This window comes from Hibiscus syriacus, unplaced genomic scaffold, assembly GCF_006381635.1.
Source record: "Hibiscus syriacus cultivar Baekdansim isolate YM2019G1 unplaced genomic scaffold, ASM638163v2 tig00008013_pilon, whole genome shotgun sequence".
In the NCBI taxonomy this organism is placed as follows: Eukaryota; Viridiplantae; Streptophyta; class Magnoliopsida; order Malvales; family Malvaceae; genus Hibiscus; species Hibiscus syriacus.
This window is the reverse complement of record NW_024062150.1, coordinates 1,080,738-1,105,635: the sequence shown is the minus strand read 5'-3', so window position 1 is coordinate 1,105,635 and position 24,898 is coordinate 1,080,738. Positions and strand designations below refer to the sequence as shown.

The 24,898-nt window shown below is 34.1% G+C and overlaps 2 protein-coding genes, 2 long non-coding RNA genes and 2 pseudogenes across 4 annotated transcripts in view; 2 read left to right on the top strand and 4 right to left on the bottom strand.

The window, feature by feature from the left end:
* Positions 1-486: 486 nt before the first annotated feature.
* On the bottom strand, positions 487-7,075 carry LOC120201865 (annotated as a pseudogene).
* LOC120201940 lies at positions 2,018-2,911 on the top strand. The gene has a single exon (XM_039202453.1). The coding sequence runs from the start codon at positions 2,018-2,020 to the stop codon at positions 2,909-2,911; it is 894 nt and encodes a 297-aa protein (XP_039058384.1).
* A 1,488-nt stretch (positions 7,076-8,563) lies between the features above and the next one.
* LOC120201864 (receptor-like cytosolic serine/threonine-protein kinase RBK2) lies at positions 8,564-11,784 on the bottom strand. Its single transcript, XM_039202393.1, has 10 exons — positions 11,441-11,784; positions 10,722-10,846; positions 10,226-10,630; positions 9,816-10,067; positions 9,570-9,724; positions 9,401-9,480; positions 9,179-9,314; positions 8,964-9,113; positions 8,689-8,835; positions 8,564-8,586 (listed from the first exon to the last, which is right to left on the bottom strand). Exons 1-9 carry the CDS (start codon positions 11,473-11,475, stop codon positions 8,704-8,706), a joined length of 1,470 nt encoding a protein of 489 aa, XP_039058324.1. The 5' UTR covers positions 11,476-11,784; the 3' UTR covers positions 8,564-8,586; positions 8,689-8,703.
* Positions 11,785-12,304: 520 nt separating this feature from the next.
* LOC120201860 lies at positions 12,305-15,407 on the bottom strand (annotated as a pseudogene).
* Positions 12,638-22,151, top strand: LOC120201863. The gene is made up of 3 exons (XR_005523685.1): positions 12,638-12,769; positions 15,508-15,517; positions 22,142-22,151. It is a non-coding gene; the product is annotated as an uncharacterized LOC120201863 (long non-coding RNA).
* Positions 16,717-24,898, bottom strand: part of LOC120201862 — a 29,402-nt gene continuing 21,220 nt past the window's right edge. The window contains exon 3 of the long non-coding RNA XR_005523684.1: positions 16,717-17,593. This is a non-coding gene — a long non-coding RNA (uncharacterized LOC120201862). The remainder of the gene's footprint in view (positions 17,594-24,898) is intronic.

Genomic DNA, 24,898 nt, shown 5'->3' with positions numbered 1-24,898 from the left:
ATGCAATAAGTTGATCATGAATAATATTTTATACTTCAATTTGAGAGAGATTGTTACATTTTTTTATAGGCTAAATCTTAAGATTAATATATTGTAATTAATGTAAGATATCGTGTTCCCTATGGCATAAGCTTTATACTTATATATATATAACAATACTAAAGTAATGAAGTGATCTCGATGGTTAAAAATTATTGTTGTTTTTTAAAGTCTCGAGTTTGAGCGCCACCTATGCAAGGAGTGTATATATGAGCATTCAGTTTCAAATAGTTAAAAGAGTCTTTAAACATATATTATCTTGTATTCACCATATATCCTGCTTGGAAACAATAATAATTTCAACAACAAAAAAAACCCTACCAACCAAGTGAAGCATAATATTTTCAAAATTGGCATAATCACCAAAACATCAAGCTTGGAAACAATACAAAAACATACCATTCATTCATCAATCTTGCAAAACCAACTTCCAAAAATACCAAACAATTCCAAACGTACCAAATAGGTTATATTACACATTAAAACACTTATGCAACATCCAAGTCGCGAAGTCATTTTCATGTTACCCTTATGCCACATCATTTAGGAAGTAAAGATACTTACAATCTCTGTAAGTAAAGCCAAGCTAGGTGTCGATGCCACGTCTCTCTGAGATCCTTAACCTCTAATTACCTACACATGAAAAGCCACATGCTAAGGTTACAGAAATTTAATTTGTGTTCAAGGGCAAAACATGCAAAGAATAAGCAACAAACAAGTCATAAGTGCATTGTTCATGTTAAGCTACTTTAACCATCATGCAAGCCTCCATTTACCATATCTACACCCATTTCATTCCACACATGCATGAATCAACACTTGTGGTCTGTTACAAAACATGTTCATTTATCCTATCATATATATTCTACCATATTTATTTAATATAGCTTTTAGTTAAACCATCATGTAAGCATACTTATACAGAAAAAAATCTTTAAATGCCCCCAGTAAAATTTACGGATTTTAGAGGATACACGGATTTCCTACCCCCGCCCTTGTATAAGTCAAGGCTTGGTTTCTTGTTTGAATCAAAGCTCTAATCTATGTATGTTCACGTGCCAAGTAACTCCGAATAGTGTAGCTAAGCTAACACCTGCTAACACTATATATAAATCATGCATCATGTAGCTCCTGGATGACTCAGTCAACCTGTGATCAAGTGTACATGTATAAGATATCTCAAATCTTATGACATGCCAACTATATCCAAAGACTCCAAATACACAAACATATTCATGTGTTGATGTTTAACCAAGTTCATCACCTATCATGTTCATGTTTCATACTCCAACTATAACATGTGAATTCATTTAATATTTACCCTATTGTCGCACATCATATAATCATCAACTATTTCAAACACACCACAACTAACAGCCATGTACGTTTACCTTCTTACCAAGCCAATTGTACATCAACCATCATTCACTTTTAAATCATTAAAAACGGAGACTATATGCCCTCCTGCCAAGAGTAAAGAGACAACCTGTTACTCTTCATTTTTCTTATCGAGAACTAATGGACTTTAGTTTTCCCTTTGTCTCTCGACTTCGATGTTCCAACTTCCTCTGTTTCTTCGATCACAATTAAGAATCACTCATTACTCCTCATTTAAAAGGCAAACAAATGTTTAACAAATGCTTAAAACACCTACACACCGACCTTCCCTTACTAACTCTTCTATGTCTATTTTGATTAAAGGCTTAGGAAACTCATTTCTCTTATTTGGTTTACTAATTAATTATAGTACTCGCGTCTAATAACTTTAAGTGTGTTTGGAATCAAAAGTTCCAAATCCTAATCTCAGATTTTACTATAACCAAGAAAACTTTATTTTCTTTATAAAATCCCTTTCGTTTTCTACAAATCTGATTATGAGTAGATTAAATGTTTTGATCCTCTTTTTCACATTAAAAAGTCACTAAAAATATTTTAAAATCAACAAAAACCTGCTGAAATAAGAAAATATCACCATCAAATGTTTGGCAAGTTGCACATCAAAGAGGAGCTGTCGAAGAGAGGAGTGGCTGGGATTGAGGACCTCTTATGCCCGATGTGTGGGAAGGGGGAGGAGTCGATTTCACATTTGTTTTTGCATTGTGAGGTGGTTTGGGTTCTGTGGTCTAGATTTTTTAGGGGCTGGAATGTTTCTTTTGTGGTTCCTAATAAGGTGATTGACTTCTTAATTTTGTGGGATGAGTTAATTCCGAGATCTACAATTTGGAAATTCATTCCAAGGGCGGTGTTGTGGTCGGTTTGGAAATGTAGGAACGAGATTATTTTCCAAAAAGGGAAAGTGGATTCTGCACTGCTGTTCTTTCTTGCTAGATTCAGAACTGTTTCTTGGTTTGAGGCGAGCTTCAAGGATATTAATATTCCTTTCGATTCTCTAGTTGGGGATTTAAAATTGGCAGACTCGATTGGAAGACAGAATCATAGGAGCGTTGCTACTTCTCGGTGGGTACCTCCGCCAGAAGGTTTCATTAAACTTAATGTTGATGGGGCAATGGTTAAGGGATGGGACAAAGGAGGAATAGGCGGTCTGATTAGGGATGACAGAGGTTTGAAACTAGGAACTTTCTCTGAAAAAATTGGAGGAGGACCTCCTATTCTTGCAGAGTTGTTGGCGATCAAAAGAGGTTTAAGTCTCATTGAAGAGTTGAGATCTTTTCCAACTCAGAGGATTATCTTGGAATCAGACTCGACCACGGCCCTCAAGTGGATTAAAAATCCAGATGTATGTATCCCGTTGTTTCAGTCCTTGGTAAGAGGCGTAGCTACTTATGTGGAAGGAAAGGGTATCATCTCAAGACATATTGTGAGAGCTGCTAACTGGGAAGTAGATGAGTTGGCAAAAGCTGGTATAGGATGATCTGTGGTTATGAGTTATAGTTATTAAGCTGGGGTGTTCATTGTGTTTTTTAAGGGGTTTGGTTTTTAGTTGTGTTTAGGTTGTTAAGTCTTATGTTATAAGCAGGCCATGGTTATGGATTGGTTGTATGTTATGTTCAAGATTAATATAATTCAGAGGCGCTCTTTTCCTCCTTCCTATGTCCTTCATGTTACTTATATAACATGTAGGATATGAAGGGGGTTTTTAATGAGGCCTATACTCTATCAAAAAAAGATTAAAAGTAAATATTAGAAATTATGATGGATTAAATATCAAATAAAAAGAACACAATTACTTGGAATTGAGTTTTGAAAATCAAATTTAGGAGGATTTCTTCAAAAACGAAAATTTAAAAAGTTGAAAATAAGAATAAAATGATAGAAAAGTTCAGAGAAAAGTAAGAGAGATTGAGAGAATTTTCAGATTTAGTAAAATGGAAATGAATAACAACTCAAAAATATAGGATCTAAAAATTCCCTTGTTCTAAACACAATTTAATTGTTTTGTGAAGACACCCTTTTTGCCTACTTTCCAATTTAGTCCATGCCCACACATAAAACTAATTTTTCAATTTCTTTTCAATTTAATCCCTACTTTAAAGTCTGATTTTTATCCTAACTAATCTGAAAACATTTTCCAAGTATTTCTTACCCTTATTACCTTTCATTTTCGGTAATGATAATTTTCAAATTTAATAATTGTCTAATCTACGATAATCCTTTTGGTACTTTATCGGAATTTCATACTTTCGACAACTAATCTCGATTTCGGGATGTGACACCTACTGTCTTCATTGACATATTTCTAGTACCCAAAACCAGCTTTGATACTAAATATCACAGTCAACAATAACCTACAAAGTATTGTCAGCTTCGTCCCATTGTGTCCTGCCTCAAGTTAAAGGTAGAGTGAAAACACTTGTATCTCAATACCAACTCTAACACATAGCTGATATGGAATTCATGACTCCTCTCTAGGATCATAATACAATCAATACTCTCCTTTTAGCCAAACAACAAGGGGAAAAAGAAGAAGAAGAAATTCCATGGTTGAAGAAAGTCTACATCCATTTATTGCTATTTTAAAGCATGAGTACTATGTAGAAAAACTTCAGATTTAAGCTGAAAGGAAAACATTAGCAATCTATAAAGATTATGTATGATGAAAAATTGGAAACTTCCCAAAGGATATGTTAAACCAAGCTATTTGCAAAGCATTAAAATACATGTATTGCAACTGCAGTTGTGAAACTGTAGCATAAGAATGTAAATTTATAATCCCAAAAAAGAAAAACAATAAATAACTCACCACAGAAAATGCAGCAGCAGGTACACTATCATGAAAGCATGTAGTTTACCTTTTAACATACGTTGCAACTTCTCTTACAATAGCCAGGAAGCTCTGCGGTTCCAATCATATATTCTCGGTTCTTGGTACACTCGCCAAGAGCAGCCCATCTCTCACAACTCTCGTTCAAATCCGTGCAGTTGCCACCAACATCTAAATTCTTACTAAATGAATCAACATGAATCCATTTTGTTGCTGACCATTTCTCACCTTCAATCACCGGGCACCCGGCATGGAGACTGCTTGGGTCAGGATAGCAGTTGGGAAGAGACTGAAGAAGAGGAGTGCATCCCCTCTTCGTGGTTTCACTAATTATACAGATACAGAAATATATTAGAAAAACAAACATCAATTCAATAAAAGTATATGATTTTTGAGAAATATATGTCAACTACTTTGTTACTAACCAGCGATTCCCTTCTTTGCACATTCTGAGAGATCATCATCCTTGGCAGGTGTTCTACGACGTGAAGGTTCCTGATAATGAAGTTAAAAGAGATGATAATTGCAGTCATCCCCAGAAATGAGAATGCACCTTGTATATAAGAACTAACTTCACAAAATTCTTTAAATAATCAGAAATCACGAGATTGAAAAAAAAATGTTTGAGCCACCAGAAACACTAGTGCTTTAAGAACATTTTATTGTAAGCATATGAAAGAACAGAAGAAGAGCTCTAATAGAAATAAGGACAATTCAAACAACCTCTGCTTGAGGAAATATTGTTTCACCACCTTTGGTCACATTTGTAAGATACATCAATACAGTTGCAATGCGGTGTCCACCTCTAGCAATATTCACCTTGTCAGAAAAGTAATCATAGTGCGGATCATATTTCTGCCCAAACTCATATCTCAACACCTGTATGTCTTCCCCATTTTCTGTAAATGAGAAAAACTGAATTCATGTTATTATGTGCTTCCTTAATTTAACTACAATTGCTATTTTTTATTCTTCCAACCCTCAAATAAACATGCATTTAACTTAAATTAATGTCTACACATGAGATTTAGCTGCCAAAGAGTATCATGAAGCTCAAGGATGATCATATTGATTTCGATATTAATATACTGACAGGTTATGAAACACGAAAATTAAATTCCAATGGCATAAATTAGCAATCCAGATATATAGTTCCCAAACAAGTAGAAATGTGCAAAAGTAACTCCTTTAATCTTATGTATGATATTTAACATCATGTCTCTATCCCAATTAATAATTACTAGTCAATTTCATTATGAGTAACCAAAGTAACTTATCTTTAGATAATGAAGGTTACATGCATTAAAATAGATGGGTACAGTCACGGTAACAGAATCTAACCAAATTACTTATTTAATTGTGACCTTAACCCTTGACTACTTTTAACATATATGTCAAAATCCCATAACCTATCATTGTGGTTTGCAAGAAATCTTGACATCTAATGTCACGACAAACAAAATAACACGGTCTTGGTAGACTCCTCAATTAAAAGGTTACAATCAAGAAAGAGAAGTTTGGCCAAAGTCTTTTTGTGCATATGGTATAAGCACCTTTTGGAAGAAATGTCCATGTCGAAATCTTGTCCTCTATACCAGAAACAATAGGATCCTACAAAAGAAAAAGGAAGAAAAAAAAGGAACAACCATCATTTGGTTGAAATATCCAATAATCAAATGTAAAACCGTTGCAATGTTACAAGTGCATCTTGTTTCTTTCTTTCTTTCTTTTTCTTTTTTTTTGGGGGGGGGGGGGGAAGACTGATGGCTATACAATTGTAAGATCAAACTCTTTGGACCATCATTAATGTATGTTCCTCATCAAGATATACCCTAGATTCCTAGACTCTAAAATGAATGAGGAATGCATATGCTCAACTTTTCTCCATGTTTTCCCATACATGACAATCATAAATCATCCCCATGTCCTATATTTAAGAGAAAATGAAGAGCTCGGGTAATATAGGATAATATACCATAAAAGCCAAGCCTCTACATAACAACCCTAAAGCATGAAACTATCCATGGCATTATAACATGTAGGTCCAAGGAGCATGAATAACATTTTCATCAAATCCTACCAAAAAGGTTCGACTGCATCTGATGGAGTACGCATAAGCGTTCAGTACAGCTTAAAGCTTTAGAGGCCAACAACTTAGACTTACATAATTGGGGAAAATAAGATCGAGAAGGAAAAAAAACAACTATAATCTACAAGAGAGTGGGATAAGGAGTGAACCTTTTCCTTAGGAATAAACATCCCTGAGCTCGTCCGGACTTCGCTAAGCTTGCTTTTTCCACTAACATTATCAGCAACTGCGGATCTCTTTAGCTCCGATTTCGCCTATAATTAAAAAAGAAAAGAGAAAAAGAACTGATATTAAATAAATTCAAATTTCGAAAAGTAATGATGAAAAGTCGGAATCGAATTTACTAGAGAAATCAAATGATCGCATTCCAGATCCGTCAAGAAGCCTTCATAGACAAAAGCCCTGCAAAAGAAGAGAAATTAAAAGGAAAATCAAACTTTTAGAAAATACTCGGTCCAGTTGAAAAGCGATCGAGAGAGAGAAAGCGACCTAGGTTTCCAGGAAACTTGTTTGACTTTAGAAGGATTGATAATGGAGCTTGGAGGGGTTAAGAAGGAATCACATGATTGGTACAAGATTGAAGCGATTGAGAACAGTATCAGGAATTGCAGAGGAGAACTCCTCGCAGCAGCCATTAATGGTAGAACCTTGTTGGATCGAAAGAAAAAGAGAAAGGAAGATGTTTTCCGGGAAAGAAGTCACAAAATTTTCTAGGGGAAATGATAAAAGTTACTGATCCGAGTCTGACCGAGTTACTTAAAATGTAGTAACTCCTAACTAGTAAGGTGTAATAAGCAGGGAGCCACCATGATTATGCTCCACCTGATTATTTTACATCTGAGGAACCAGACGGTGTCGTTGCAAAAACCTTGTTATAATCTAGATATCTTACTAGTTATATCTGTTAAATAATAAAATAATACAGTGGATATTGTTATTGATATAATAAATAATCGACTATACTTAAGTACTTAATTTCATTTTATCTAAATATAGAAATTGTATCTAATTGTTTAAAAAAAACAAAGGAGGTCGCTATAGTTTATAAGTCGATTATTCAATTCAAAATTTAATAATTCGATAAAGTCAATTAAATTAATTTTAACCAAAAATAATTTGAATATGTAAAAATATAACATATTTGTTTGTCAAAATCATAAACATGTGTTTATATCATGGTTATCAAAATCGGACCGGTCGGTTCAACCGTGAATCGGTGGCTTGTCCGGTCCGGTTATCTCACAAAACCGGTCTGGCAATGAATTGGCTGAAAATCGGTAAAACCGGTTTGAACCGCCGGTTCACTTTTTTTCTTTTAAAAAAAATTAAATCAAACGACGTCATTTGTTAAACGAGCCAAGTCAAATTCGAGTATTGTTGAACACGACTCGAACTCGAAAACTTTAAAAATAAGCTCAACTCGACTCAAAAACTCACGAGCTAAAAATTATCAAGTTCAACTCGAACTCGAAATATAATATTAAAACTTGAACTCGAAAAGGCTCGAACTCAAAAAAAAATTAGAAGTTCGATTGAAGCCTAAAATTTGAGCTCAATTGAAGCGAAAGAATAGTTCGCTCTGTGCTCACCAAAAGACTACATGATTTTAAATGTCAAATTACCTCTATTATTTATAGAAGTAAGTTGGGATGCTCTTCTATGTTTCTTAGCAATATGAGATTGTTTTGTTATCATTTTTTTACTCTTTAAATTTTTGGGATGCTCTTCTATGTTTCTTAGCCATGTGTGATTGTTTTTTTTTTTAAATTAAACCAAATGACATAATTTGTTATGATTTTTTAAGCCCCAATTTTATTTTTTTATTGTAGTTATATAATTATATTTATTATTTAATATGTTTTTCCTTAAATATTATGTTGTAATTGATTTGAATCATTTTGTTTCACTTGATTTTGTGGTTTTTAATTTATATATGTTATGACTTGTGATATTTTTATACCTTTTAATATTGTAAACTTAAAAAAAGTGTTACATATATATTAATATTGCTTTGAATATTATGTAAAATAAAAAAAATATTATTTTATATAAAATCCGGTGTTGAACCCGGTTAAACCAGTAAACCAGTACCTTTACCGGTTCAATGTCCGATTCGGAACCAGTACCTTTACCGGTTCAATGTCCGATTCGATTTTAAAAACATTGGTTTATATTATATTACATTTTCATAATGAACCTTTTCCCTTATTTCAACTGTTCTAATCCCTCAAACTTTGTTAATTTCATGGAAAATAGAACTTGGACTACAATAAATTTACAAAAGAATTATTGCAGAAGAATCAGAATTCAGGATAAAAAAAAAACACTATGAAACTTGGTCAATCTCACTATTTCAATCATTCAAACACTTGGTTGAGTTATATTCTTCTGCATCAAAGATCTCTTCGGAGTACGTCCTCCGATGAGCCGAGCGTTCTTTAAGCATCTCAAGGCAGCTAAGATCGCCTTTCAGAATGGCTAAAGCCTGCAGTGAAATGCAAAGGTCGAATCATTCGAGATTAGAACCTCGTTCTTCCGGTTTCTAAATTACAGACATAAAAGATCTGAACTTTTACTTGGATTGCAAGTAACTTGTGATGAAAAAGGACATGCCTGGCTCATTTGGGGTCGATCTATCGCCGACTGATTTATACACATCGAAGCTGTTGTGATGCAATGTTTTAACTGGTCAGCGTCATAGTCATCCCCGAGCAATGGATCGACCAGCTCGTTGATTTTATTTTCTGCTATCAATGGTTTTGTCTGCAAGGTGAACAATTGGATCACTCAATAAGTGGGTATCTAGTACAAGTATAAATCCAACCCACCCGGATAACAAGACTCCGGTGTGAACTATCGACGGCTTGCCTCCCTGTGATGAGCTCCAACAGCAATACACCGAAAGCATAGACATCCGTTTTTTCGTCGACTATGCCATGCATGAAACACTCGGGAGGAAGGTAACTGCAATGGCATGAATTCCGATTACTATTCACATACAATAAAAATAACTTAGATGTACAGAAACCAAATGAAGTTCAACTATGAACCCGAATGTGCCTTCGACTTTAGAGACGGTATGATGTGTCCATTGATCAGGCAACCACTTTGAAAGGCCAAAATCTGAAATCTGAAATCCAACCATAAGAAAAGGAACATCTTAAGCAAGACCTTTTATCTGCAATTTGACAAAACTGTGAGCGCGAGTTCGAGTTTTACCTGAGCATCAAAATTTTCTGAAAGCAATATGTTCGCCGCCTTGATATCTTTATGGATAATTCTTCGTTGGCAACCTTCATGAAGATAGGCAAGGCCTTCAGCAGTCCCTACGGCGATCTTGAATCTGAGACTCCAATTCAGTTGCTCCCTAGGGCCTGTATATGAACGGCAACGAGTTGAACCACTAAAATTTTGTATATCAACTTATGAAGAAATCAAAATTAAGAAGATTTGCGGAAAACAAACCGTAAAGTATTGATGCCAGGCTTCCATAGGGGGACAATTGAAGAACAAGGAACATTCCGCCTTCAACACCATAGCCGATCATTTTAGCAATGTTGGGATGGTCAACATGAACTATAATTCCAAGCTCAGACAAGAAATCAATTGTCATCTCTTCCGGTGAACCTTTCATTAGCCGCTTAATCGCAACATACTTTCCGGTTGTCAGTCGCCCTTTGTAAACTTCTGCATACCCTCCTTTTCCTATCATATTGTCTTCTCAAAAACAATGGAAACATAAATGTTTGTCAGCCTAGCAGGACAATAAGAGAATGTCATAGGACCATTATTCTTTTTTCCGAGTGGAAATTCGACACTCTAACCAGATTAATTTTTTTTGAAAAAAAATAATGATCAAGTAGGAGGAAATATACCAGGGCTGAAGTTATTGGTTGCCTCCTCAAGCTCCGAGAGTGAAAAGTTCTTCCAGGAAGATTTAAAACAGATTAGTTCTGCATCCAAAGTCGAATCTAGTGGTGGAACCCTGTCGTCTCCACCTTTTTTCCCCTTTTTTATGGCACCCTTAGGCATTAGAGGAGGCAAGACTTGAGAGGGGATTCCCGGGCCTTTTTTCAGTAAACGAAAGAAGCCACGCAGTTGAATGAAACTAGCCAAACTAGAGTGGCTTTCAGACTCTGATATCTCGGATTCTGCAGGTTCTTCTGATGCATCAGTTCTGGGGTCTATTGATTCTGCAGTACTTGTTGAGCAATCCCGACACTCGGCGTTCAGAGACGCTGCACCAATCGTCTTCACTTCAGCTTGTAAAGAATCCAAATCTAACATTATATGGGATCTAACATTAGAATAACTATTGAAGCCTCTCAAACATATCAACTCTGAAGAACATAGAAAAGGATGATTGAATACCAAGAGTTGAAACTGAGTCGGAGAAACCGTTTCGATGAAAATTCCTCATAAAACGAAGAGGCTCCCATTTCTTCTTGTCAGTGGCAATTTTACTGGAATTTTTCCCCTCAATGGATTGTTCACCACTGCAAGAGGGGAAAACAGATTATAATCAAAGATATAGTGAGGGGGAAAAGGCAGTATGGCAATGAGTATAAACTGTGACAACAAATTATCAGTTAAGCATGCTTCGAAGATGAACATAGATTGTGGAAATATAAATCTAAGATCCTTCCAAAAACATGGAAAAATTGTTTTAGAAAATGAACATATCCACGTCGAATGCATATCTGAGTCCGAGTAAGACAAATTCGTCGTCTCCTAGTCATTTGCAGCAAATGTTTGCAAGATAGAGCAAATGTTTTCAAGATGGAATAATTAGCAACATATGAGTTTCTCCTAGTCCGTTTTAAGCATTGTGATTTTGAAGAATAAATCCAATGCAGCCAAGTTATACACACACACACATTATATGCAACAGAGATTTGAATTCAACAAAGCATAAACAGATGAATCTTATAAATTCATTGGAAACATGAGAGACTCAAGGCCATAAAGTCAAAAGATCATTCAAAAAACTATAAACAAGTCATAACCCAATGCTGCAAAAAACACTAAACACATGGAAAGCAACCGGAATAAGAAAATAAAAGCCCAAAAATGATGCATATACAAAGTACTTTGTATTATCAGAAGCTTCCATTGTATCCCCCATGGCTTTTCAGAGATTATCAAACCAGGGAGACCTGAGAAGCCAAAAGAATATGCAAATTTTGACAAAGATAGAGAGAAAGAGAGAGAAGGAAAGAGAGAATGATGAGAAAAATAAGAAATGTAGTAGAGGGTTGCCATTATTCTCTGAGCTGTCTCTAATATCCATATAATTTTTTTTTGACAGATCATCTCCTTGTGCCTAAAAGTAGGCTTTCTCCCATTTCTTCATTCTTAACCCATCCTTTTTTTAGCATAAATTTATTTTTAAAACAACGGAAGTGAAAAGGAGAATAGATTTGGCCCTATGATTATCAAATCTTAAGGAATGTTTTAAGGCTTGTGAGAAAGCACGTCTGGGACTCTCTTCCAAGAACAAGTTTGGGTCTTTGACACGTGGAAGAAACCAGAATGTTTGTTTATGTTCTCCCACTGCCTACTTTTTAAGTTTTTATCAATACATTTTGCTTGTAATTCAACCAGCAAACACACAACTGGGTCAACAAGAAATAACTTGTTTAGTTGAAGAATACAGTTTTTTTTTTACTTCATATGGAGATTCAGCTGGTGTTCTCATAAACTTTGAATTTTCTCACAAGAAATGTTCAACTTATCTCACTCTCGTTTACTCCTTTATTTTTTATCCATACAATGTACGGTACTTATAATGATACAATTCTTACTGCCAAACCCACAAGAGATTATGATCCTTAATAGGGAAATGCAAAGAATATCTTCATAACGGCTAAAAGAAGTTGGCTCGGTTAATTAATACAAGTTATGAGTTCGAATCTCGACATTCGTAACCTCATTTTGATGTATTTTCACCAATGGAACAGTGGATGGAAAAATTTATAGCCAATAGGAAATAAGAGCTTTCGTGAAAGTGTCACAATACATGCTTTATTAGGTAAGTTTACACCCAAAAAATGTATCAAATAAATCAGTGGAAAAATTGATGATTGCTCGGTTGATTTAATGGACATTTTGATTGATCAAACCCTCAAATATTGCATACAGATCTCTATTATCCAGGCCGAAAATATCCTCTGCTTTCCTTAAAGTCTCCTGGATAAGTCAAAGATTAAAAGGGAAATCAAAACACGGCAACGAGAAACAAAGAGAACGTAGAAAACGAGCCAGACAAGATGTTGCGTACTTCTCTCGTTTGTTTGTGGGAGTTTAGTTCTTTAACATTTCTCAGGAATGCACCAAACTGCTCATAAGACAAGCGGCTCCTGATGAAACAAGTTTATGGGTGAGACGAAGCTAGGCAAAACCTCAAAGCTGGTAATATAGTAGATTCTGCATAATAGTAATTCATCATCCACAACAGCTTACTACTGCAGTTATAAGTTTTTGTAATACATATATATTTACCTGACCTGACGGAAAAACTCTTTTCCATCAACCCGAGTGCGACCTGGAACATATCAGTAAAAGATGTCATGAAATTATATATTAAATACCAGACTTGTGGGTTGCAGAATTACGCATCAAGCTCTACAAGTAATTAGATTCTCGATAAGGTCTTATTTTAGAGTCTGATTGCTGTGTGGCTTTGGACTGGATTAAAATCCCTGGTGCTAGCATCCCGTTGTTTGAGTCAGTGGTGAAAGACATTGCTTCTATTGTGGTGGATAGAGGTGTTATTGTTAGGCATGTTAAGAGAGCAGCTAATCGGTAAGCGGATAAATTTGCTAAGTTAGGGATAGGTTAATAGTTTGTGTATGTTTGGTGTAATGGGTTTGTTTCTGTTTTCAGGTTGTTCTGATTGTAATTGGTGTTATTGTACTTTCGGTGTAATTGGTTTCTGGTAATAAAATCTTTGAGGCACTCTTTCCCTCCTTCCAATGTCCGTTGAGTTACTTTGTAGTTCGATGGTTATTAAGGGGTTTTATCGAGGCCTCCTATTTTTATAAAAAAAAAACAATTTCAAAGCTAACCAGCCTGTGATCCGGAATCGGTGCTTGATATTGTGATGACCTATCATCAAATATGCCTCTTGAGGTAGAAAATGAAACTGAATGCCTCCTAGGAGACACTGGCTTAGACGTCCTTGTGGGAGATACAGAGGCAGACACACTTGGTGGGGTACCTGGATGAGTTATCCGACGTGTGCTCATTTGTGATGCTAGCAGGAGGCCATGAGGTATGTCAGGTCTCGAGGCTGACACTGTAATGGTACCCTGTGAGAAACAAACGAAAGGGTTAACGGGAAAAGAATATTTCAGTGCACTTGGCTGCAATCATTTGGATTTTCCCATGATAAGAGACATGCATGAACAAATAGCCATAAGAACCGAAGCAGAAACAAAAGGAACTTCGGGAATACTATTATAGTGGAAATAAACATGTTTATGAACAAATTCTACAGCAATGGTAAAATGAACAGACTGTCATGTACCATCTGAGTCACGATCCTCTGCATACGAATTTCCCGTATCAGAGTACTGGCTGTGCATCGAAGCAGTTCTCGAAATCAAGGCAGCATCATCTTCTGGAAAGTTGAAACAAATCAAGGGTTAACATTAGAAGGAAAGGAAAAAGCCTTGAGCACTGCAAGTAGCTTATGCATCTGACAAAGTTCCGGAAGACAGTTTAAATAATGGACTCAATATTCCATCTAGATAATAGATAAACTGCACACCGTCCAAATGAGCTAGTCTGAATAAGGGGGGGGGGGAAGCCAACCCTGATGGTGTTGTTTTCGCAACAATCGGAGCACCCTATACGGCATGTAGCAGAAACAAAGATTTAGCAAGTCAAAAAACCACAAAGCATTGTCCTAAGAAGAAATCCCCGGAATCAGTAGAGCAGTCCAGTGGGATTACTTACTGGACTTTCTTCGTCGTCTTGAAGTGACTGCATAAGCTTCCTTCTAAAGACCTCCAACTGCACGCTCACAAAATAGTTGAACCTCAGACTACATTTAGCTTAAACCACAAAAGCCCTTGATATTGCAGATGAATCAATTGAAGGCCACATTCAAATTTCCAAAATTCTCATCTTTTTATTACAACACGCATATAATCAACAAGATGAAAACATTCCAAATCATCAAGAAATGCTTATACCTTCCCTTACCAGGAATTTACAAAGGCACTTCGGTAACAAAAAAATTAAAGCCAACCCTCTATTGCGCATGAAAATAAAATTTTCTTCACCATCTCAACAGCACTACAACACAGTATTCTCCACATACTTTACTCCAGTTCCTTTTCCCACTATTTCTCCCCAACTTTTCAATCAGATTGCATTATTTCCTCGAAGTAATTGATTTCATAAACAAAACCCAAATCTTCATCACGATTTCTAACCAACTACTTAACTTTGTTAAATCAAAAACCAATAATTAACCCAGAAATCACCAGCTTTAGTCAATCAATCAACAAAAAACGCAGACATTTAGTGAAAACCCCAATAACCTTTTACCTTGGAAACATCTCTCTGAAGCTTCCTTACAGTATTAGAAAGTGAAACATTATCTTTCAACAAGCTCTCCTAGCAAAGAACAAAAAGAGAGAATTCAATCATTTAATGCATAAAGAAAAAAGGAATAAACTAACCGAAGACAAACCCAGACCGGACTTACCTTTTCCTGGTCGGCCTTAACGAGCTTATCCGAGGTTCGGACAAGGAAGTCTCGAGGGCATCGATCTGCGAAAACAAATCGGCGATGTGTTGGTCTTTCTCGGCGAACTGGTGTTTAAGAGAAGAAGACTCGGCTTCGAGTGAAGAAACGCGCGTGGAGAGAGCAATGGAGGTTATCTTACGGGCCACATCGAGTTGATCGAAAGGATCAGAGGGCAATACTCGAAACACTTCCTCGGGAAGATCGAAAGTCGAACCACCGGATTCTTTCGCCAACATTATTTTTGGTTCTATGATATCTATATTCTATTGGCTTCCTCTTTGAGTCTTTGTTCCCCTTTTTCTCTTTATATTATACTATTATAGTATGAAAAAGGTAGTAATAAGATTAGATAAATGGCATAGATGGTGGGATATGGATTTCGGACATGGGGGGAATGAGAATTGAGAATGTCAGACCGTGTTGGTTGTTTAATAATACATTTGTTTTTTTCATTTCGGACAAAACAACGAACATGTGGCCTGCATATGGATACGCAAAGCACAGAGTGTGTCTAGTGTTTTCAATTTAGCTGATTTCTATCATTTTTGGTTCAGAATCATAGACGAGTTTGGTTTGTCTTAAAATGGAGTCCAGAATCGGCCATTGGAGAGAGCTTTGAAGCTTTTTCTTGGGCTTATGTTGATATGCAATTTCTAGCCTCTTTGGTTCTGTTATTGATGAATGAGCTTCAATTTTTATGTATAACAGCGGCTTTTTGTCCCAATAGCATCGTTCTGAGTGACGGAGCCGAATACAGCTCAGATTTAAAGTGTAATTAATAATAAAAATAGGGATAATATTAAAATAAACTAAAATTAAGGGGGCAGTGGCCAATAACACCCTTGATTTATCATTTATAAAAATGACGCATTTTTTTATGTGGGTATATTTTTCTTGGGTCTGAAAAAATCCATGTCTTAGGGCTCATGCCTTTGTTGGGTTATGAATCCATTCTTTTCCGTACCAAATATTTGGATATTCTGTTATGAATCTCCATAGATTTATTCATAATTCCATTAGTCATTCTAGAAAAGAATTACGTTTAAATATTGATTTAAATATTTTTCTATTATTGATAAGAATAGGTTTATATCATCAATCCAGGGTGGATACTCTCTACTCTCTTTTGATTTGGACATAAAATTTTGATCAATAGAGAATCAATCATTTTGGTCTGTGATTTTTTTAGGCGGGATAAGAGAAATAAGGATGTCCTAGTGATGAAGATGAACCACGCAAGTTTAGAATCTAAATAGAAAAATCTATCATTTATCTATTTTCAGAATATAAATATTTTGATTACATGACAACTGATGTCAATCCTATGAAGGTGATGATTGTCAAGTTTGTCTCTAAAGAATGATGTGGAGTTATCAGAGGTTTAATCTTGAGGTATCGTCTTTTAGGGAGTATGAGGCTCTAGATAAGTATATACTGCCTTCTACCTTCGCACTCGAGGGCCAATATTCGTCCGATCCAAGGAAACTTTACACGCCTCTGTAACCTTTTAGGAGGCCTATACCCCATAGAAACTGTATACCTGAGATTGTTCGTTGGCCCATAGGTCCTGACACAAGGTTAGAATTCTAGCTCTACCAGAGTGGTATCTCACTGATGGCTCGATCCCCCCAGAAGGAGGCCTTCTTCACCTTCCACCTAAGTTGCGCAAACAAGCCCAAAGCCAATCCCAGGGAACAGAAAAGCTTCATAGGGTCTTTTTGTCCAGGTGCGAGTAGCCTACATCTTCACATACATGTCTATTTCACCGAGCTTCTCTCCAAGATAATGCCCAGATTGTTACACCTTTCATGCGGGTTGAAATTTACCAGAAAAAAAATTTCGCTACCTTAGGACTATTATAGTTACGACTATCGTTCATCGGGGCTTCGGTCGCCAGCTCCCTTGTCATAAGGTTACCAACTTCATTGACCTTTCGGCACTGGGTAGGCGTCAGCCTCCATACATGGTCTTACAACTTTGCGGAGACATGTGTTTTTGGTAAACAATCATCCGAGCCTGGTTACTACGACCCCTTTGTGATGAGGCACTTATTTTCCCGAATTTACGTGACTATTTTGTCAAGTTTTTTAGAGAGAGTTGTCTCGTGTCCCTAGGTATTCTCTACCTACCCACCTGTGTTAGTTTCGGGTACATGAACCCTTTTATTGAAGGTCGTTCGAGCTTTTCCTGGGAGTATAGCATGGGCTACTTCAATGCCGTAGCGCCTGGTACTCGAACATTGGTTGGGGGCATTTGCTCTACCCTTCTTACCCTTAAAAAACATGGCACATTTCGTCCTTTAACCGATAACCATGTTTAGGCTAAGCTAGCCTTCTCCGTCCCTCAGGACCAACAAGGGGTAGTATAGGAATATTCACCTGTAATCCATCGACTATGCTTTTCAGACTGATCTTAGGCCCTGACTCACCCTCCGTGGACGAACCTTGCAGAGGAACCCTTGGGTTTTCGAGGTATTGATGAGAGTCTTAGAGATATATCTTCAAAGGTACAACAATTGCCCTATAATCAAGAGATTGTCATAAAATGAATTGACCCAAAATTTATAGGAGATATAGCGTTCGTTTCTTGGTTTTATTTAATAGCAGAGGTATTTTAAAGCTTTCATTCTCGGGATTAAGGCTATTCATTTCTTCGTTTGTGGAGAATTCAAGGACATGCGACATGTTAACCAAAAGTGATGATATGATATATGTTATGTCACCTAAAGTGATAACGAGACATGTATCACATCAACAAATGAATATATCTGAAAATATTATATCAATCATATGTGTTGACTCCTAGTAAATAATGGTTTCCATCAAACAATAATTGATTTAATAAAAAAAATAAAATGTTAGGAACCAAAATGTTGAAAAAAATAGAGAATAAGAGGGTTAATGTTACAAACATCAAAGATGATTTTTATCATTACACTATTTCTAAAACTAAGTCAAATCTATACAGATTTAGATTCCTTCAAAATGAAAACACAAATAATTTGTTTATTTTATAAATAATTGAAGGGTTAAATTATTTTTCTAAATAAATGAAAGAGCATAAAAAAAACGATGGTGGGCGTAGCTGGGTCAAACAATGTGGAATGCACTCCAAATATGACTTGGAATAGTGAACTTTGACCAACCCAGCCACATTATTCAGCTGCAAATTGCGTCTTTTACCGGTTATTATTTTTTATTATCATAGATAGAGTAAAAATTAAATATTGACAGAGACTGAAATATTATATTATTTAAAAAAATATAAAGGCTTATTAGGTGTTTAAATTCGAAATTCAACATTAACAAGTGACCTTCGTGATTAAGGGGTTTATTGTTATTCTTGAAGTCCCAAGTTCAAGCACTGCGTACGAAGGGGTATAAGCGTTTATTGTCAAATAATTAAAAATATTTGTACATATACTACCTTGTATTCACCTTAAATTTATAATAAAAAAAATCAAAATTCACAAACAACGGCAAAATTCTTTAGATAATGAGTTGAAATAAAAAAATTCTTCAGATAATGCAACCCAATAATTATTTGCTCATTTGGGGTGTTTGCTATAGTTCGAGGGTTGGTCGCCATGTCTTCCGGGCGATCTCCATAAGTCGCCATTTCCTCCAAACGCTCAAGCATTGGTTTCCTAGATTTCCCATAAGTTACAGTTATTACCTATATCGGTAATTAGGCTTTTATTCGAAGACCTCCATAGGTCGCCAGGTCCTCCGGACGACCTCCATAAGTCGCCAGGCCTTCTAAACGTTCAAGCATTGGTTTCCTAGATTTCCCATAAGTTACATTGATTACCTACTTCGGTAATTAGTGGTCCATAAGACATTCGACAGGTACTGTAGCATTCACATTATATCAAAAAATAATTTCAATTAGACCTTATTTCAACAAATAATTTTTTAAGACAACTTCTAATTTGTCTAATATTTAAACTTACAATAACCTAGATTGTAATTAGACTAAAAATTTGAGAACACATACTTATCATTATTTAATTTGACCACTACTTGATTAAATATTTAATAAATTTTTATATTTTTAAATTTAAATATTTATTTTACATAAACTACAATACTATTAAATCAAAACTATATTAAATATATCATTTTAATATGGGTTAGATCCTTTGGATCTTAAAGGAACTTCGTCCCTGTTTATTACTATTATTATTTTTTGACCTTCCGTTATTATTTTTCTTGTTTAGAGAACACTCCTTGTTTAAAATCATTTAATCTTTTTTATATATAATAAAATCATTTAATCTTTAATTATATTGTTAAACGTAAACATACAAAATAACATTTATTTAATATGCAAAAATTGACAAATTTATACCTAAATTTTAACACCTCTCAACCCAAAATGAATTTTTCATTAGAGCAAGTATTCCACTGACATTTTAAAAAAAGTTACTCGGGTAGGTAACTATTAGAAAATAATAATAATTAAATTTGAAAAATCTTTAATATAACATAAAATTTTATAATAAAAACCAAATTCCTAAGTTTAAAAATAGTATAAAAATAATGGAATTTTCTCTTAAATTTATTACAATTTTTATAAGTTTATAATTTATGGTTTTTAATTATAATTCTAATTATTTATTCACGTTATGTTTCTAATTATATATGCAATTTAAGAGTGAACTTCCTCTTAAAAAATCATAATTTTTATCTCCACTTCAAACAAAAAGAAACATCTATATATTGCATTAAAACAATATAGGTTAGGCCAACAACCTTAATGGTTTAGTTGTAAAAGACTTAAATATATAAAAGGTGGTAACGTATGTCTTTGGTTTTAGTTTAGTGCCTAACGTTTATTTCGTTCTAGTTTGGTGTCTAACGTTTTATTCCGTAACTCAAATTGGGTCAAGCAGTGACGGATCGCTAAGTTTGGCCATTAAGTGACACGTGTCACAACCTGGTAATTTTAAAATTTTTATTTAAAATTAAAAAGTTATATATATATATATATATATATATATATATATATTAAAAGGAAAACACAGACTTTGAAATAAACCCAAAACTTTAAAAACCTTCATTTCAACCCCTAAACCTAAGCCGGCCACCATTTTTTGCCGTCGACGAAGCTCCACCCGACTTCTCCTTACCCCGACGACCAAAACCCCTATGAAATCGTGATCGATTGATGGTCGATGGGCCGTCAGAATCGCATGGGATCGTAATTTTCATCCTAGGGTTCGCGGGGTATAAAACGTTGATTCGTCATCGATCAACCGTCGATCGTCATGATTTCATATGGGTTTTATTAGCCGAAGAGAGGGGGTCGATGGAGCTTTGTCGACAGTAGAAGGCGGCGGTTGGCGTGGGTTTATGAGTTGAAATAAAGGTTTTCAAAGTTTTGGGTTTATTTCAAAATTTTTGTTTTCTTTTTAAGATATATATATATATATAATTTTTTAATTTTAAATAAAATTTTTAAAATTATCAAGTTGTGACACGTGACACTTAACGACCAAACTTAACGATCAGTCACGACCTAACCTAGTTTGAGTTACGGAATGAAATGTTAGACACCAAACTGGAACGAAATAAACGTTAGACACTAAACTTGAACCAAAGGCATATGTTGGGCACCTTTTGTATATTTAAACTTTTGTAAAAAAAGCACAAACACATGTTAAAATATACTTTTATAAGGATTTTTTTTACTGAACCAACTAATTTTATTAAAAATAAAAAATATAAATTACAATGAAGGTTTATAATCACAAACCGTAAATTAAACATATAATAAGTCTATTTTCCTAAACATAATAAAATTAGTCACTTAAGATGGCACAAGGACCATACAAGGAAAATGTTACAAAACCTAACCAATTAAATTCGAACAAAAGATAAATACATATAGATCTGGCCGCATCAACAAATGGACCACAAAAGAGAATGAAGTTATTAAAAGATCATAATCAAATCCTAAATCAGAATTGAGCGACATCAAAATACTATCCACGAAACACAAATCGTGTATCCAAATCCAATTTGAGAGTCCAAAGCATGAAAGACCAGCATGATAACAAATAAGTGTTATCTTGATCAGTCGTGACAATGTTAAATCCAACCCTGAAAAAAAGATAAACAAAAACGACTGAAAATGTGACATAAAGACAGAAGAAGACATGTTATAAAGGCATAAATACTAAAGGTAAAAAAAAGAAAAAAAAATAAAGATACACTAAAATAAATAAAAATAAATAAATATCGATGATCAACGATCAACATCGTCACATATTATAAAGATGAAAAAAAACTAATAACTACTAAGAAAAAGGAGAAAAAATAGGGCAAACGCTTGTAATTTTAATAAATGGATTGTAATTGCTTTGCTTTTATTTACAATGATTTTAATTAATTCTTCATCTAGTTAACAATACATAATATTGAAAAGACTAACATTGCATTAAAATAACCTATACTTATACTTGAATTGTTTTTATTTGTAGATTATTTAAATATTCATCTAATTAAAAAATATTTTTAATTATAATTATTGGAAAGTCTAACATTTTAAGACTAGCCAATCTTTTTTCTATTAATTTAGAAATGAAAATATTCTCCATTTTGTGGACAACATATTTGACAAAAATACTTGGATAATGTAACACCCTCAACCCGTATCTGACCCGGATCCGAGTCTAAGGTGTCACATTAACTTTTTAAAACTCTGTTCTTCATAAATCCACAAAATCTTAAATTAATTATTTAAGAAAATAAATACTTTACATTAATAAATGCAATCAAATGATTTTATAAAACCGATCAGAGCATATTCAATTCAAATTTTGTAATTACACGCCAACTATATTCTATAAAACAAAATACATATATTCAACATGTTTCTGATCTGATTTTCATAAGGAAGATAATGACCTGTCTTGTTCTTCTTAGCTTCTCTTCTCGCTTTCCGTAACCTACGTGTGAAACATTCACATGCTAAGTTGATGACTTAGTGAGGCATAAAACATATAATAGAACTCTAATTCATAATCAAGCATGAACAAGTTCTGCTAACATGTTATATACAAGCATAACACACACACACACACATATATATATGTATCATTTCCATACTAATTCATAATATGCACGTTTCATATATTCATTCTAAATTATCTAACACATTATTCATCGAAAAATAAATATATACATATACATTCCGTACCAACTCATATATTCTTATATGAAACCATTACCCATATGCACACATATCATCAATTACATTTATAACTTTATCATCTTATTATCATACTTTCACATACGTACACATCCTATTACCAAATAAACATATAGCATCACATAACATTTTTCTCATATTATATATTTTCTATTGGCTCATGCACACATGTGAGAACTGCAGATATGTGAGTCTATTGAGGTTGTGCACTATGCTATCACTACAGCTCGTATGGGGTCCCACTAGAGGCATATGAATTTGTCCCGAATGACCACTATGTCCCGAAAGACCACGTAGAACCCTCGACACTTGGCATGCCAACTATACCTCTAGCCCTCATGACATATAACATGGGCATTATTATTTATCATTTCATATATTCGCATATATATATATCACTGTTCATATGATTTCATATTCATATGTCACTTATCTTATAATATTTCCCATGTGTTCATATAACATGTATATCATTTTCATCTCTTTTTCACATATGCTTCCCATATATCATATATATCACATATACAGAGAGATCATTTTCATATTCACATATCACATGACTTATTTCTTATTCTCATATTTTCTCATATACATATTAACATTTATTTTCTCATCTTATAACTTATATTACATATGCATGTAATTTCATGACTTATTATCAAGTAGCTCAGGTAACATTCTTGTAATGTTTCCTAGATCATTATCATATACTAAATATCATATAAATACATATCACATAATATGTAATTCAAACAAATCATATTCACATAGTACACAATCCTAATCATGCTTTGAATCATACTATCATCTATTCAAAATATTGAAACAGACTTATCACAAGTCTAGTTTCCATGTAGAAATACATATATTCTAAGAGTATGCACTCACCTGACCTCACTAGTCAATACCAATTCCTTATCTTTTCCTCGATGATTATTACTTGACACTTTACCCCGAAATTGCTCTCGATTGATATCTACACAATCATACATATAATATACATATCAGAATTCCACTTGGCATACTCTAATTTTCATTTCTTAAACTAAAAGAAATATATATTTCCATTTTCCCCTTTGAAGTGTATCGGTACACACTATAGTGTATGGATACATTCCTTAATGTGTGTATTGATACACTACCTATGTATCGATACACAAATTACATTCGATGTTTTCGTGTTCAAGGGAGTATCGATACACTCCCTAATGTATCGGTACACTTTGAACGTCTTCCCAGATTTTACTCTTGATGTATCGGTACCTAATGAATGTGTATCGATACACCCTTGCCCAGAAATCAATTTTAAGCATGAAATTCACCTCAAATCCATTTAAACATTTCATGTTTCATCCCCTTATATATACTAAACTCAAACACATATACTTAAGACCATTTGTACTCATTTATCCCATCTTAAATCTCAAAATCTTATCTTCCATATAGAATTCAAGAATCATACTAAATTTTCTACTTATTCTAAATTCAATTTCATCACTTCATATCTCTTAATTCTACTATTGACAAGTCAAATTAAACTTCCAAATTCATTTAAACATTCTTATTCAAAATTTCATTTAAAAACTCTATTTACTCAATATCTCTTAGCATATTCATCTTTGAGCTTTTACTTATCTTTAGACTTCCTCAAGCTTTTCTATCACTCCAAGAATCAAAATAAACTTTAAAACGAAAGAATTAACCATATTGAAACTAACTTACCTTATCAATGGAGCCACGAGAAGAAGAAGGCTGAACCAAAGTCTCCAAACTTTTCTATTTTCTTTCCTCCCTTTCCACGTGTCATCTCCTATATAAAGGAGAAATAAAAATATTTCTTATGAAATTACCATTATACCCTTCAAACTTTCCAATATTACCATTTAATCTAACACTAAAATATTTCTATTTAAGTCCTCAAACTTTTAACTTATTTCGAAATTGAGCACAAAGTTTCCAAAATTTATATTTTAGTTATTAGCTCTGATTTTGGAATGTTACAAATCTTCCCTCCTTTTAATAAAATTCATCCCCGAATTTTCATTGCACACATTGATAAGAACATATCTTATAATGCTCTCATGTTGCCTCCTTTACTTAATATTTCCTTCCTCTAGTTCTTCAATTACATTTTTCCTTTATACATTCATCTACTGTCGCTTGTCATATAAACAGTAACCAAAACCTCAATCCATTTCTATATTTTCTCTCGTTCGATTCTGCATTTTCCTTTGACCTTTCTAAAATCCATATAATGTCACTAATCACGTAGATAGTAACATTCATTTTCATCACTCAACATCATAAATTCATATCTAATTACCTTATAACAATAGCCAAACTCTTATTCCATCATCATTTGACCAAAAACACAACCTTAAATCTTCTTCAGCTGTGATTAAACATATACTTTACGGAATCAAATAATCTTTTCACATCACCTTGCACATTTTTCTTACTTCTATACCGAGCTTATCATCTACACTTCCATATAACATTTATCATATTTGATCCTTTGAACTCATTCCTTTTTATTTATTTATTTCATTATTTCTTTATTCATTCAAAAATCAAA